General features: G+C 38.2%; 1 protein-coding gene across 1 annotated transcript in view; it reads right to left on the bottom strand.

Moving 5' to 3' along the window:
- Positions 1-2,242: 2,242 nt before the first annotated feature.
- Positions 2,243-16,100, bottom strand: part of RTF1 (RTF1 homolog, Paf1/RNA polymerase II complex component) — a 28,427-nt gene continuing 14,569 nt past the window's right edge. Inside the window, exons 5-18 of the mRNA XM_036383945.2 lie at positions 15,587-15,701; positions 13,888-13,999; positions 12,915-13,050; positions 12,138-12,315; positions 11,133-11,215; positions 10,709-10,796; positions 10,517-10,624; positions 9,870-9,947; positions 8,425-8,546; positions 7,996-8,053; positions 7,344-7,421; positions 6,182-6,277; positions 5,780-5,891; positions 2,243-5,002 (exon numbers count right to left, since the gene is read on the bottom strand). Coding sequence (XP_036239838.1) covers positions 4,896-5,002; positions 5,780-5,891; positions 6,182-6,277; positions 7,344-7,421; positions 7,996-8,053; positions 8,425-8,546; positions 9,870-9,947; positions 10,517-10,624; positions 10,709-10,796; positions 11,133-11,215; positions 12,138-12,315; positions 12,915-13,050; positions 13,888-13,999; positions 15,587-15,701 — 1,471 coding nt within the window. The 3' untranslated portion in view covers positions 2,243-4,895. The remainder of the gene's footprint in view (positions 5,003-5,779; positions 5,892-6,181; positions 6,278-7,343; positions 7,422-7,995; positions 8,054-8,424; positions 8,547-9,869; positions 9,948-10,516; positions 10,625-10,708; positions 10,797-11,132; positions 11,216-12,137; positions 12,316-12,914; positions 13,051-13,887; positions 14,000-15,586; positions 15,702-16,100) is intronic.

The raw sequence follows: 16,100 nt of genomic DNA, 5'->3' as shown, positions 1-16,100 counted from the left end.
AACTATGGGGTTTCCAGTTCCCCACATGTGCCCCATCATTAATCTGTACTCTTCTATTCTACATCCTTTGTTTCCAATTCTAAAGGCCTGCTATTATATAACATGCCTGCATTTCTCTCCATATCATTATTTTGGTCATAAATGTCTTATTGCACATAAAATACCTGCTTAATACTCGTACATATATAAAACTCTGGTTGCACCACCTGAAGGCAAACAGAAGTAAAAGAAATTAACCATAGACACCTGGCCAGTTATAGAAATTGTTATAGCAAAGCTAAGTAAAACAAAGATACAGGCAGGCCAAAGAAAGTTCATAAGGGGAAGCATGATTTTCCTCCTCGGGCCCTGCAGGCTTTGCAGACTCAGTACTAAGCTTATGGCCTGTTACTAACAGCCCTAAGACACTATTACAGTGCTTGTCATGACCTTCTTGGAAGAAGCTGAACAAGCCCTAATCCATGACCATCTCAGTGGCCTTTCACTAAATTTGTTTCAGGTTGCTGAAATCTTCCTTGAACTGGGGAACCCCAAAATTACACACAGTCTACATGCAGTCTGATATAAAATACCAGATACATCATCCTAAGTACTATCAATACTCACCCTGCCTTCTGTTACTGATAGGTAAGGGCAATATATTGGCTATTTCTGAGAAGTTCCTACTTTAAATTACCTTCTTTAACTGCTCATTCTCTTAGCTGAATACTGCTTCTTCTCAGGAGAAAGAAGTATGCTAAATTAAAAGAGTCAAGTCTCCCTCCAAAGGCTGGAATTATGCGGGTAATGCCTACCTGTTATGGCCTGACACAGCTGGGCCACAGGAGCCTTTAAAATCTTGATAGATGTTAAGGCATAAAGAACCCCAAGCAAATATTGAATGGCTGGCTTTCCAAAGAGCTGTCTGTAGAAGTTTAAGATATTACCACTACAACTCTCCATGTTTACTAGCCCCACAGTCCAACTAACCAAGCAGAAACCTAAGTTGGTGGTTGGGTTTTGTTTGTTTGGGGGTTTTTACCCAGATAATTGCACACACAATAGACTTGAAGAAATTGCTCATTTGAGATTCCTTCAGCTACTGAGTGTAGAGGTGAGCTAAAATCTGAAGCAAATGATGGTGGTGGTAAGGTAAAATTAGTGAGTTCAAGATGAAAAAAAAAAGAAAACAAACCTATTTGTTTGGCTACTTAAGCATTTCCCTCTAAAAGACTAAGCGACTGTGCCGAAAGTAAGACTGCATAGGTATCAGTAGCTTAATAACCCAATTTACAATTCACAAGTACAGCAAAGGAACGCTTTGCTAAGCAAATCTCAGTTACAGCTCTTAACTCAAACTTCCAGGCCAAGTCTTCCAGCCTGCTCAGTGATTAATCGCTAGGGACAATCTTGTTTCACAGACAGCCCTAGCAGGTGTCCACAACCAGGGAGTCTCAGAAAGGATGTGTTGGGAAATCCTGCACTGCTCATCCTAAGCCACCATGTCTGTGAGAAAAATTCTGGGTACTACATTACTTTGCATGTCAAAAGGGGGATGGGGCAGAGGCAGTACTTGCAGGGAAGACAGAGAAAACTGGAGAAAGTACAAAATTACCTCCAGCTCATACATTAATTTAGATCAGAAAGGAGCTCAGGGTGATCCCCAATCCATGCTCCTTCTCAAAACTGGGTAAGCTACAGGATTGCTAGATTAAGGCATGAGTAACACAATCCATTCTCTTTTTGGAGGAAAACCTCCAAAAGAGACAGAAAAATCTCTCAGGCAACCTAGTTCACTGTTTAACTGTCCTGAAGGTAATTTTTTAAATATTACATCTTGGCAGAGCTTAGCCTGTTTCAAATTATGCCTGTTGTGTCTCATCCTCACACTGAGCGCCCCTGAGAAATCTTGCTTCACCTTACTCAGTAGCTTCTTCAAGTTCAGCTATATGCTTTAGCATTTTTGATTACAAAAGTAGACTGGATTTCTACAAGACAAGCAAAGTCTGTTTTAAGTGAGATGCAATAGAGGTGCAAGTGAACTAACCTTCCAAGAGGCTCCATTTGAGTCTAGTGATAAGGACCAACTCCAGATGTTAGAGAGTGATCCAGGAGTCAACAGCAGCTCTTGCAAAGAAAGAGGGCTTACTTTTCATTAATTATTTCACAGTATTAGTATTAAATATAATAGTGTCAGTTTCTAAAAAACAAGATCCAGACAGGAAACCCTTAGCACCTCAGATCAAGGGATAAACAATCAACCTTATTAAACCAACAAACCAAGTTTATTTATATAAGTCTGTACAATTGTGATGAACTATGCTAGGACACCAATGAAACAAAGTAAACAAATCTCTCCCTCTCTAACAAGTGGGAGGTGTAGTCACTCACCTTTACATGCACTTAAAGGAAAAAAGATTACAGCTTTCATACAATTATGTAACTATTCAAGAGTACTTTCTTCATGTATTATTTTCAATATAAGAGGTTTGCATAATTTACTGACAGTTGCCTTCTCTGAAAAACAGCATTTTAGGAAAACGCAGAGACTTTGAGAAGGTAAGTGGCAGCTTCATAATTGCAGATAACTAGGTCATAGTCCATCAATCAGACTGGCATCCTAAACACACTGCATCTCCTGTGTTTCAGTTTTCTCTACTAAAAGTTATTTGCAACACTGTATGGATCCATCATCCACATTTTGGTGTTTTGTGTTACCAAATGCAGAAGTTAACTAAAACTAATACATCAAGGCCAAGCATATTAAAAATACTGTATTTGGGTTAAGTTTACCTTTAGAGACCACTTGTCACTGCATCTCAGAGCTCTGAGGCATTTCTGTGGAAAAAATCAGTTCCTGAACTCTTTGATTTGGCAATTATTTCTGCAAACCATTAGAGTGATTATTTTTAAAACCGTCTATTGCCAAGTAAGTTTAATATTTTTTTTATCACAAATCACTTTAGCTGTTGAAAAAACCAAATCATATCAAATGCTTATCTACACAGTGAATCACAATGTTTCCTATGAAGTTATGATGGTACGTCCCATAAATCCAATCTTAAAAAGTTATAAGTATGTATATGTGACAGCCTACTCTAACTCCAGAGAAGCTGCTAAAATAGGCCATCAAATAAAGTAGTCTATGATTACATATTTACAGAATAATCCATATGTCCTAGAACTATGGACTATTCAGTAAATATGTACTGAAATAATTCTATTTATTTGTTTACATGGTAGGCTTCATATGTTGATTTTCTTTTTATACACAGTTTGTAGAATCAATCTGCACATATTACATGATGTTTCTTTAAAGTTGCTGTTAAAAAAGGAAGAAAAAGTTAAATAAGAACTAGATTAAAGTTTCATTAAGAATCCAACAAGAAAGTATCAAACACAGGTTTTAAGATAACCAGTGTATAATTTCAGAAAAACAGCGATGCTCTGACACAAGAAGAGCATTGCATTTTTGCTCCTTAGAGTCCCCCAGAAACATTCCTATCCAGTTCAGTGCTTAAGTTGTTATATTCATACTGGCCTGAGTAGGAACACACACGTGCTTGCACGCTTACCTGAACGAGGGCCTCTAACTTTTAGATTTCTAATTCTCTTTTAATTTAGTTCTTAGTTTCATATATTCAGCTGTATCTTTTTTGGAAAAGCTATTTTTTAAATGTCACTTATATTTACATTTGATTTTTTTTTCTTTTTTACACCTGAGTGATAATTTAGCTGTCAATTTATGCCTAGTCAAATATTCCATAAAGCCATATAATTCTTGTGCTAATGTTGCACTCTACTTGTACCAGGTTATATATGAAAAATGTCCATCACCTACCTCTCATATTACCCACTGATCTTTCTATTATGTCCTTCCTCTTCCATAAAATGTGATTTTTAAAAAAAAAATTTTGTTTATCATAGAAGTCCCATTTAAATGGTTCAGAAAGCAAGAAACAAAGTAAGCTGGAGTCCAGTGACGACATGATAACTTAACAAATATGTAATATTGAAGACTTGGAGAAGAAACTAAAGCCCAACCAAATGAGCTCCCCAGGATCACCCCATAAAAAGCTACTTCACCCCATTACAGCTGTAGAGTCTGGATGTGCTATAGATGACAAGTCCCACATTAAGAGCTGTGTACCTCTTTCTCATCGGTTAAGTATAATTAAAAAAGAGAACATGAGTTAAATAGCTATATCAGCCAAGCCGTTTTAGTAAGAAGAATCACATTTAATGAGTTTCTTTCTTGCAATTTCAGATGCTCAAATACAGCTGGTAGAAATTCAAACAGCCGTAAAGAACTGTGACAGACGGATACAAATAGTACTGCAGCTTAAAAATGATAAAAAACACCTGAAAAAAAGTCACACAACCCTCCCAAAAAAATTTACACTTTGAACCTAGGCCAGTTTTTGAAGATTCCCTTCTCCAAAACTAGGATGAAGGAGGAAGAAGAGGGAGAAAGTGCAGATGACCTTCCAGCCACAAAGGTCTTGCGCCAACGTTTATTCACTGTGCCTGTGGTGGTATGTAAGGGGAGATCACCAAGTGTTGATTCTGCGACTGCCAAGATTCCTATGGAAATCCAGACCTCAGGCTAATACTGAACACAGAGTGGACCAACGAGCTGCATCAACAAAATAAAAACAAAACTCAAACTAAAAGAAATGGGAAAACCCCAAATAGCACAGATCCACATTTGTGAGGGGAGCAGAGGAAAGGGCAAGAAGGGAGGTCTATACAGTAAATAGTTGAATGGTTTATGTTACAGATGACTGGCAGTTTTAAAGAGTCTCTTCCCAGCTCCATTGCTGCTCCAACCCAGAAGAGAGAACTGAAAAGGGAGGAAGAAAAAGTAGGACATCATCATGGAGCATGCAGGATCAGAAGCAGCAGAGTGGGCATGCTCAAATAAGCCCCCGTCTCTTTTTGTAGTCCTCCAAGTTCAATGATCGCCGAGGGGCACCATCTTTTGCTGGAGGAGCCTTGGAGGTGATGGCCAGTGCCTTAGATTCTGTTGGGGACAAGAAAAGAGTAAGGACAAAACTACAGGCAAAATTTTTACTTGTTGTTTTTGCTGACAACTTCACCACAAAATCATGTTTGGCTTCTCTAGTACACATCTTCAGTTAATAATACAGACAGTATTGGGGAGCTTATACTCATAGATGCAGCACATGCAATTTTGAGTCTGTATATTAATCCAGAGACAGATAGTAAGCAGAAAAAGTCAAACATTCTATCTATGTCTACCACACATTTTCATCAGTCTCCAGATTCTTCTGCTAAGCAAGGAGACTGCACAAAATAAGATGCCAAAATGGGTGTTCTGTCTAAGGAAAACTCCTCATCCTTCTCTCTTCAGTGTCCTTCAGTGCCTAACCCTCATCTGCTTGCTAACTCAAGTTCCTAACTCTCACTAGCTGTTACACAAAGTTTCTTGTTCTTGAACTCCTGCCTCATTCTCTAGTCTTACATCCAGAGTTGACCTCGTTTTGAAAAACAACTTCTCCTGCTCTTGCTTCTTGTCTTTGTGCATTCTTACAGTACTTCCTAAATTACTGTCCTCCAAAAAACTGCAGATCTAATCCTTCAAGTAATGAAAGAAATGGATGTCACTATCACACATCCCCACCCTCCTCAGTTCAAGATACTTGCCAAGATGGTAAACAGAGTCCTTACTCCCATTTCCAAAAGCCCACCAAATCCTTGAAAGAATTATTCTGGAAGAAGTAAGTTCTATCAAAATGGGCTGGACGATCACATCCCCAAACTCAGATGGAACACCTACCTGAACTGGGAACCTGAAGATCAATCTTTACATCAAAGTCATGCACTTTGAAAAGATCTTCTGAGAGGTCACTAGCTGATTTAGAGTTCACATCTTTATCTTTTCCTTGACCCTGAAATAAAAACTACAGGTAAGTCTCCAAACCTTACCTGGCCACAAAAACAGAGATAAAAATGTTTTTTCCCCGTCTTCTGTCATAAACACACTTAGTGTAGCTTTCATACTGCTAGAGCAACTTAAATTTCCTGTTTCAAGTAACCAAGAAACTGTTGCTTTTTATGATAAAGCTCTACAGGATACCCTGTTCTACGATTGAAGCATGCATCTCTGTTACTCACAAGCTTCACAGAACAAAAGGGTGACAGTGTGAGGAACATAATGGAGACAAAAATGGAAACTTACCTTATTTATGTCCTTTGGAGCATCTGGTAACACACCAGATCCATATTTTGCATTTAGCTGGGCAAGGATGGCAGCTTGGACAGCAGGATCTCTGGACTGCAAAGGTGAAATATCAGGCAAGGATAAAAATCAAAAATTCATGCATTTAAATTTGCAAAAGCTAGAACTACATTTTGTTAAAACAGTTTTCACATCCATGAATCTAAAACCATAAGAGACTGTATATGCGTTTACCCAACTTTCAGAATCCCAGAAGGCTACTGAAATCATCCTGGCATTATCTGACAATAACAAACTAAAAATCATCGTCAGAAAGAAACCAGAAATACATTCCCTGGTTATACGGTTTGTTTCTGTGATTACTCTTGATGCTACTTAGTATGTATTTGCTTTCAGTTCTGCCTGAAACACTGACAAGCAATCTATAGAAGACTACTGTCTTTACCTAATAGTTCTCTAGCATAATAAAGCTACTCAGTTACAATTCTTTTCTATTAAAGAAGTATTTCAGAAATACTTCATTCAATCCCTGCAACAGAATTTCTCTTTTGTTTCCTTGCTGGTTTGTGATGAAGCCACTGATGAAAGCCAACCTGAGCAGTTGGTTTTTTAGGTACCTACACCAGAACCACATACTCTTCCAGAACAGACCTCAACAAGGCCAGATTACTTAGAAGGAGGAGGTGATCACCTTGCCACTCATCAGTTATATACGGAGGAATTGCAGGAGAAGGTTTTGCCACAGTGTCACGAGGGAGGTTTCTGTTTAACTACTTCATCCATCACAGGCCCAAATGCTTGTTCTCCTCTCACCCTAAACTGACCTTTCAGGAAACTTTCAGCTAATTAAAAGTGAAACTCACACTTAAAGCAAACTATATTCTCAGAGCTAACTAAATCTGAATAATTCAACATAGATGAACTCATGACAGAAGTCTCAATCATGGTTGCTTTTGCAGTACATACCCACATCACTTATGTCCTTCACACTTTGCATTAAAAAAGAAGAGGGACCAGGATCTCACTCAGCTGTATCTCACAGCGCCATTCAGGGTGTTAATAGCATATGGCACAGTTGGGAATTTTTGTTCCTGCATTCTGCATTACATTGGTTTCTGTTTTTCAACAAATTGCCTTAACTGAACTTAAGTCTTACACTCACATTAGACACTATTGTGGGCTTGCACTGCCGTCTAGTAAAGGGGTCCATTTGTTGGTTCTTCATGCTGTGACTTTCAGCCTGGAGAAGAAATTGCACATGGTTTTGCAGAGTTTGCTACTTGTTCTCTTTTAAATCCTCCCACAGCCCCCCATCCATGGAATTACTCATCTGCTATATACAATACTGAGATCAGAGAAAAACCAGCAACATTACAGATTAGAAAGATTTTAATGCACCCATTGTCTTGTGCTTCATAGGACAAAAGTGTCCATATTGCATGCAACAACAGAAAATAGGCACACAGCTCTCAGGAAGGTTAATGCTTAAGCATTTGGTAACAAGCTTAACTCTTCCTTAATAAAAATGTAACTACAAAGAACCGAATATCTCCTTCACTCTTCTCTTATTTGAAGTCTCCTTTATGAGGAGACATTTTCTTTCCCATACAACAAGCATTAAGTCACTCTTACAGTGACTAATCTGCTGATAACTGAATTGAGGAAAAGGATAAAGCAATGTGCTTTCAAATCATATCATTTGCCTCTATGAAAGATTTTACAGATTTTAAAAAATTAGTGACTTTGCCATGCAATTATCCCTCTGCATCATTTCACCTCTACTCGTAGAAAAGTATGAATTCAGCACTATTTACCACAAGAGCCTTCTCAGACTCAACGATATTCCACTCTCTATTTCTCTGGTTGATGTAACTGCAGAATGGAAAAAAAGGAGGGTGGGGGAAAGAAAAAGAAAGTGACTGTCATTTATCAGTCCCTACACAGCAAAACAGCTGAAAGCATTCTTGCAGCTTCATCCTGACCATAAATTACTCTTATTGCAATGCAACTGCACCCTGGGGTATATAGAAGACAGTTTACATTTTTGACAGTTTTAACAGCATGACAGATACAAGAAAGTGAAGATAGACAAGGACTAACAGAGCCATTACAATACACATTAACACACTGTACAGGAAAAAAGAAACAAAATCCTGCAGTTAATTTTTAATGCATTAGTTTCTCTTTTTTACATATTGTTTGATACTGTTTAAGAAAGAAAATGCCCAATATCTGCTTCTTACCTGATTGCAGAAATATTTTTTGTTCGCTGACGATCCAGGGCCTCTGCTCTCTCTTCAAGTTCATTAAGCTGATCTTGAATCTGCTTGGCCTTATCTTGGTCCCCCAAATCCTCAGCCATAGCCTTCAACCAAAAAGGAACTAATTAGGAACTACTCTCTACCCAGAATTACTCAGAGAGACAAGAGATATATCCATGAATCAGTCAGCCAACCCTACTTCAGTCGTGAATGTTCTTCCCTGCATGGTAAGAGTACAACAAAGAGCTACACTTTCCTTACAACTCAGGGCAAAACTGGATTTCTTATTCTGAAGAACTCTGAAAACCCTCACACTAAGGAGGATGTAGGAACACCAGTCCCAGCATGGGGAGGACAGGTCAGTGAGATTACTTAAATTACAAGTTTTATTAAAATTTAACAACCCCATCATCCCCATTTAGCAGATCAGGAAAAGAATTATTTCCACAACTTCCAGTTGCCATTTACTTCGGCGAGCGAGGCGTCACCTGAGGCACGACAACAGCTTATTGCGCCACCTGGTGACAACAAAAAGAAACTGCACTCCCTGTGACGGGAACCTCATCATTTACATGTTCGTGTATAGTAAAATAGCGACCACAGAAAAAAATACAGTTAAACCAAGGAACCAAGAAAGGTACATTAATACGAACTCTTGGGTTTTACTGTATATGAAGCTTTAATGTCTCGAGAAAGACAAACAAATTTTGGCTCTATTTGTGCAGTCCTATCTTCAGAGATACTTAAGACTGCTCCTTTTCTTCACTTCTTGGCTTTGGCTTTTATGCACTGCTAGGTCTACTTGTTCCAGGAAGACTACAGGTAAAAATAGTTCATGGCAAGTAAACCTTTCAGCCACTTCTTTTTTTTCAATAGAAATTACCAGGCATAAAATGACAATTCAGTTAGTCCTGAATAAAAAATGTAAAACAACTTCTATTTTTCCTATCTTATAATAAGAAGAGGAAATCAACTTCCAAACATTATTACCAAGTACTATAAAAACAAAAACAAACAAAACCAAAACAAACAAAAAAAACCCAAAAAAACCCCAAAAAAAACGAAACAAAAAACCCACCACCACCACCACCAAAAAAACCTAAAAGGACCAAAAAAAAAAAAAAAAAACAAAAGAGAAAAAAACTAAGAAAAAATAAGAAGTTTCTGAGGCAGACCAATTTAAGACCTTGTTTAACAGACACAAGAAAAGACAGCTTAAATTGTTGGCAATTGCCCCTAAAAAAAAGGGGTGCAATAGCTGACTGGATTCTTCTGAGTATTCCAATCCCAGCAATGAACCTTGAGAACCCCCTTCCAGCTACACAGTTAAAGTTGAGCCTACTGCTGACTTCTGCCAATCCAGATGAGCTCCAGTTCTTTGAAATCAAAGACTGCATTAAGCTTGCAGGCATCATCTCATCTCTCACCTTCTCCTTTAATAGCTGAGTTTTCTTCATGGCATAATTTGGAGGTGCTTTTCTGAACCTTTCCTTCTCCTTCACAATCTGTAAGATGCAGAGGAAACAACATGAATATGCAAATATGAAATCTCTATTTCAGTAGTTGGACATTAGAATCAACAGAAGAGTATCACCTAGGAAATTTATTTATTGCCACTGAATTTGATGTATGCTCTGATAGTTCTGTTTTTTAGTTTGTGCCCTTGGTAATGAGTTTCAGCTCCATTCTCCTTACTACCTACAAAAGCCTGATGCTTATCACCTTTGGTCAGTACCAAGCAAGTACAAAACTGCAAAACCTGTGAAAAATGCAACTACCATGATGCTGTCAAGTTTTTCACAACTTGAGAACTAAGTTGCCATACTCAGGAGTTCAGAGATACGCAACACAAGTTCAAGAGGAGATAACAGGGCACAAATGATAAAGAAAAGCAGGAGTGAACACAAGACAACGGCAGGATCACCAAGCTACTCTATCCAGTTATGAAACTTCCTTTGAGCCTTTTACTTCCTTGTAATGCAAATATCATGATCATTTGGCTTTGTAACTGCTACTGCATGAATTCCTGTCACTTTTAAGCACTGACACAGCTTCACTACAATGCACCATTTACCTCTTCAATGTCCTGATCATTAAACTTGTAGTTGAGGGCTTCTTTGATGGACACTTCCTTCTTGTTTATCTCATCTAGTGTGGGTAGCTGCATCCCAGCAGAGAACATCTAAACACAAGACAGAGTTACTTTCTACTTAAAGTATGTTTGGCAGAAGGCTGCTAAGAAGCAACTGAAGTCTAGCCAACTTACTGCTTCCTTCCACTTCATAAATTCACTTTCAGTAAATTCCTGATTTGAGACAAACTCCAAGCGAAACACACGTGAATCATTGCCATGCCTGCAATGATAAAATGCAAAACATCCCCTTGTGATGGTGTAAAGTGGTGACATTGGATCTATACGTGTAATCTGATTAAACAAGTCCAAAAATAAACAACCACACATCAACATAATCATAACAGCCTGCATGAAATTTTTGGGGTATTTTATAATTTCCACTACGCACAAGGAGGAAAAAAACCCAAATAAATCCAAACCAAACATTCTAGCATTAAGTAGCGTGACAAGGCTCAGTCTACTTTTCAGTTCTCACCTCCAAATCCCACACAAACTATTATTTGCTATGAAAAGGACACTTATTTATGAACTAAAGAGAATTCCTTTAGTATCTTACCGCAACTGCAGGCCTTTGTTTGTCCGTGTGCCACCAAGCTGGTAAACCTTTGCAGTCTCTACCACACCAGTTATTTCAGCAACCTGTATCACAGAGTATAATATATGAGAAGAAGGATGCAAGAGAGGTTTAGGGCTGTTTTTTCATGTTTCTGGAATGTATCAGGCATATTCAAACCTTTTCATTAGAAATAAAAAACCTTTTTCTAGCTAACAATTCTAACCAGATCAAGGAAAGCAAGACACTTCAGTATACGTTATCAGGTACTGAATGAGTTGCTTCATACATAATTTTTGAGTTAATAAATTATACCATCTGAATATATGATGCAGTTTTTGTATCTTCACAGCTCTGCCTTCCTGCCCAAATAGTGTACACTCTCCTACCTTTCCTATTTCCTTCTCAAATAATGTTGGTTTGGGTTAACATATATTTCAAATGAAATACACTACTGCTGCTCAGATACTAAACACAACCCTTCTGGGGTCTTTTTAAGGCAGTTTTAGAGACTATTATTGTATCCTATGATTACAACAATGAAACAGAAAAACAAAACTGTGTTCTCAATGCAGTCTCTTCTGAAGGCACAGGGGTGTACTAGAAGCTTTGTAAAAAAAGAGTCAAGACCACACAATAACTTCAGAATGGTCCTAAAAGTAAGGAATGAATCTTACTCATCCTTACTTGGTCTAAGCAGTCTCAAACTAGAGTCTAAAACTCTAGTTTGCAATACAAATGATAAGACAGCATGAACCAAAACTGGAAGATCAGGCTTTTATAGTGCTCTGTCTCTCTCACTAAATTTATCTCCTCCCCTAGGTGGTCACACAGATTTAATTATTCTTAAACCAGTCTCTTCCACCTCTTTGGCAGCAATTACATTTTCTGGTTATAAGCAATCTTTTTTTATCAGTCAAACAGTCCCTGGTACCTGAGACCTGATAAGCTGCAAATATTTTATTACAGCGCACAACAAAGAATCAAATCCCTCAGCGCTAAACCCACCCGATATACAGGTTTGCTGTTGTGATTGCCGATGCCAATGCGGACAAAGCAGCCGGTGACGGTCTTGGCAAAGAAGGGCATGTGACACCAGCGCTCCAGCTTGTGCCGCGACAACCGCACTCGGTTCAGCTCTTCAGGCAGGGACACTGGCTGGGACTTGGGAGGAATTTCTTCTTTCCTGATTTGGGAGAGGTGAGAGAGAATAAAGAAAAAAGTAGAGACATAATTGAAGCCCAAAAAGGGGGTCCTGAGTAAGGTGCAGCATGAGCACCTTACATTATTTAAATTACCAGTAAAAGGAATGATTCATCATGCACTAGTTGACTGTAGATGTGTGAATTTAGCATTCATGAGAAAGGCTTAAGGTGAAATCCTAGACTTATTAAATGCTGCCCCTGCTACCAGAAAGCAGAAAGACACACACCGAGGCAGTTTATAGACAAATGCTTTAAGATAAGCCAGCACATGTATCTGCCCAGAGATCTGCAGCTGCTGAACTGCAGGACTAAACAAACCAGTACACAACAGTGTAATTTGGGCTAAATCTGACAGCAGGGAACTGAAGTTGCAAACCCACCCAAGGTAACAAGTCCCATGAACCATGATATAGTGCCAAGGACTCAAATCTGAGCAATGCCATTTTGCCCAGAGGCAAAAACACTTTAGAGACACTGAACTGCCCCAAACAATCCTCTGAAAAAGCATGTGTCTACCTAAAGTAGATCTCTATTTTTGAACATACTTACAAGGAATCATAGCCTAGTGTTTACTACTTACTCTTCCTCTTCATCAGAGGATGACGATCTGGATGAGCGATCACTTTTCTCACTAGACTTATCATCCTCCTCCTCCTCTTCATCATCAGAGTATACTTCACTAGTTTTTAATGGCTGTTTTTTTGCAAGCAATTCAGCTGGGTGAAGGACAGAGAACAAGGAAAAGCAAGCTATAAATATTTTATGAAATGCTTCCCTATAAGAGCTGAACTTTAATTGCTTTAAAAAAAGTCCAAGAGGCAGACAGGTATTAATTTTACACTAGATACAGGTGGCACATGTTCAAATCCACTAGTAAGCTGTGCACTTCGTTGATTTTTCTCTTTGCATATACATGAAGTATTTAAAATCATTCTAAACCTCAGTTGTACTTAATTTCAGTCTCCCAATTTGACTGCACATAGTAACTCAAGATGGGTGTAACAATTGGATATACAAGAAAAAAACTATTATGATCAGACAACTCATTGCTATTTTACATGGAAAAATAAAAAACCTCATGTTTGGAGAGGATTACAATGAAGTCCAGTAGAGTAAAAAATATGGCTGCATCAAAAGTTAGTGGCAAGATGGACAAGATGATGTGCCAGTGAAGAAACAAGCAAATGTAGACAGGGTATCACAAGTACAATAAGCAGGAGTTTGAATGATTCAGAGATTAAAAACCTGAATCCAAGTGACCAATTCAGATACATTAACTAAACCTTACTAAGAACCATTCAGTGGACTGTGATCAGAGTTCTGATGTTAGGCCACTCCAGGGAGGGGCAGGGGTGAGGAATATTCCATCAGTGGTAAATTGCCAAGTATCACCCTAGATGGTCATGCTGGGCAAAGGCCAAGGAAAACACAGACATGGAATTCATTCACTCCAAGGTGTAGGATTGATGCATTAATTTGAAACAGGAAGTAGTGATTTCAGAAAGCTGCAATAATGCCTCAAAAACTGTAGCAAGAGCAACATCCTTTCATACCTGTTCTGTTCTTCCTTTTCTCTCTTTCTGCTTTTAGCTCCTCCATTGCCTGAGATTTCTTGTCTAGCTTTTCATCCCGCTTTGATCTCCGCTCTTTGTTATGTGACATGACCTAAAAACATATGCAGAAAATCCCTCAACATCATTAATCCATAAGTAGAAAAGCATCAAAGCAAATATTTGTTTGCATACTTTGAATTTTTTTCAAATAGAAATTACTAGCTTATTCCTTTTTCAAATCAGTTTTTTTCAGTTCATTTTTTATGGAAGCTAGAGAGAGATAGCAATCTGGAGCATATTTCTCTATTCTACCTCAAATCAAAATTAATGAACATATTTATAGTTCAACATTTCTGCCACCAAGTCTTAGTCTCAAAATTCCTCCTTTAAGTTACAAAAGGATAGAGAAATAAAACAGAAATAATTCAACAAATAACATGTAATGAGGAAAAACTGGATGAATAGTCTCATTTGCTGCTTCTGCAAGGCCAAATCAAAGCACTAGTTTTCACTTAGTAGCAAAGGAAAAAGTCATGTTAAAAAATACTTAAAGCAGAAAGAAAGTTGCTTGTAAAATCTGCAAGATGGTCCAAATCTTAAATGTTTAAAGTCTTCTTGTGTTTTCCATTTCTAACAGGTCTATCTCTATAGAGAAAGCAGCCTCTATAATAAGCATAAAAGACAGTAATTTCAGCTAAGTTGAAGTAATTTCTGCAAGGCACCGTAAAAGAACTCTACATAAGATCCTTTTACACATGCATATATGTATTTGCAAGTACACTTTGTGTATTATAAATGGACTATTAAAGCATACACAATGTACATATATGAAGTTGAGGGAGTAGGGAAATGTGATTCATTCCACTCAACATGTGCCTAAGGGAAAACTCATCTCACCCAATTAGATTTTAGGTGTTAAACATCTGTTTCACTAGAAAATAACACAGTGAATCGTCAGCTGAAGATGCCCTCTTCCATTGCACAAAACGACAGGCAACAAAAAGTGTAAACAATCAACTGGTTCTTAGATGGCTGAAGTTAGGCAAGATGAATCTCATCCCACTCTGAGAGCCTACCTGCCCTGGCTCTGTATTAATGGCAGGATCTTCATTATTTGAAACCACAGCTCAGTTACAGAGGCCTGGCCTCAAAAACTAGTGTTGTCCTCTTTTTACTGGAGGTAGGAAAAACTATAGAACTACTTCTGCTCCTCCTGGCATTCAAGCTTTTCCTTGACATCCTGCCAGAGGAAACTAAGCATCTTTGCCACTGTATGTATGTGCACACAAAATAATTAATATGATAGCTGAGCAGTTTTTGGTCTGCTCTCTCAAACTTTTCAAGAAGAGCATGTATGGAATGTTTCAGACAGAACTACAGAAGTTTGGCTAAAGGAACTGTAAAAGGTTGCTTTCCTTTTCTCATGTGGGAGGGCTATCACAGCAACTGCAGACATAGCTGCAATTCTGTATTTTTCATTAAAGTAGTATTAGTGCACCCCTCAACAGGCCAAAGATGTTAACTTCCTTAAATAAACTGGAAAAACTGAAGATAGCTTGAGCATATAAATTAACTAAATTCTGATTTGCTTACTACACTGTTAGACATTAAGGGAAAACATTAGGGGTAGAGAGGCCATATCCTCTCCCCTTTCTCCAAGGAAAAAGGGTTTGTTACAAAGAACAGTTTCATTTCCTACCTGGGATTCCTGGATCTGTGTGAGTTTTTTCTTCTCCTGCTCTTCCTCTTGCTTTTTCTTTTTCTCTTTCTTTTCTTTCTTTTTTGCTGTTTTTAGTTTTTTCTTGATTTCAAATCTAGTAGAAGTTATTGGAACAAAGAGAATGTATGAAAGAATGCTCTTCCTGAGAGAGCAAAGGATTGCTCACATGCTATCACAATTGCTATTAGGCTGCAAGTAACACTTCAACTGCTTGTTCCTTGTCCCTTTTATGTTATCCTGTCCCCTATTCCCACCCCCTTCCTTTCCCAAGAAAACATAGTGAATAAAAGCTGAGCACACCAAGTGCAGTCCTTCAGAGAGCTAACCTAAAGGGTTGATGAGACCATGTAGAAATTACTATTCCAGAAATATGCCCTTACTCCATCTTCCTCTTTGCCAGTGCAGCGATCATTGCATGCTGCCTCAAACTCTAAAATCATGTGGCTATTTTACATAATTTGAACCTAAACAGCTAAAGATTTTTTTTCTTTAA

The sequence above is a fragment of the Molothrus ater genome, chromosome 6 (assembly GCF_012460135.2).
Source record: "Molothrus ater isolate BHLD 08-10-18 breed brown headed cowbird chromosome 6, BPBGC_Mater_1.1, whole genome shotgun sequence".
Lineage (NCBI taxonomy): Eukaryota > Metazoa > Chordata > Aves > Passeriformes > Icteridae > Molothrus > Molothrus ater.
This window is presented reverse-complemented; position numbering and strand designations above follow the sequence as displayed.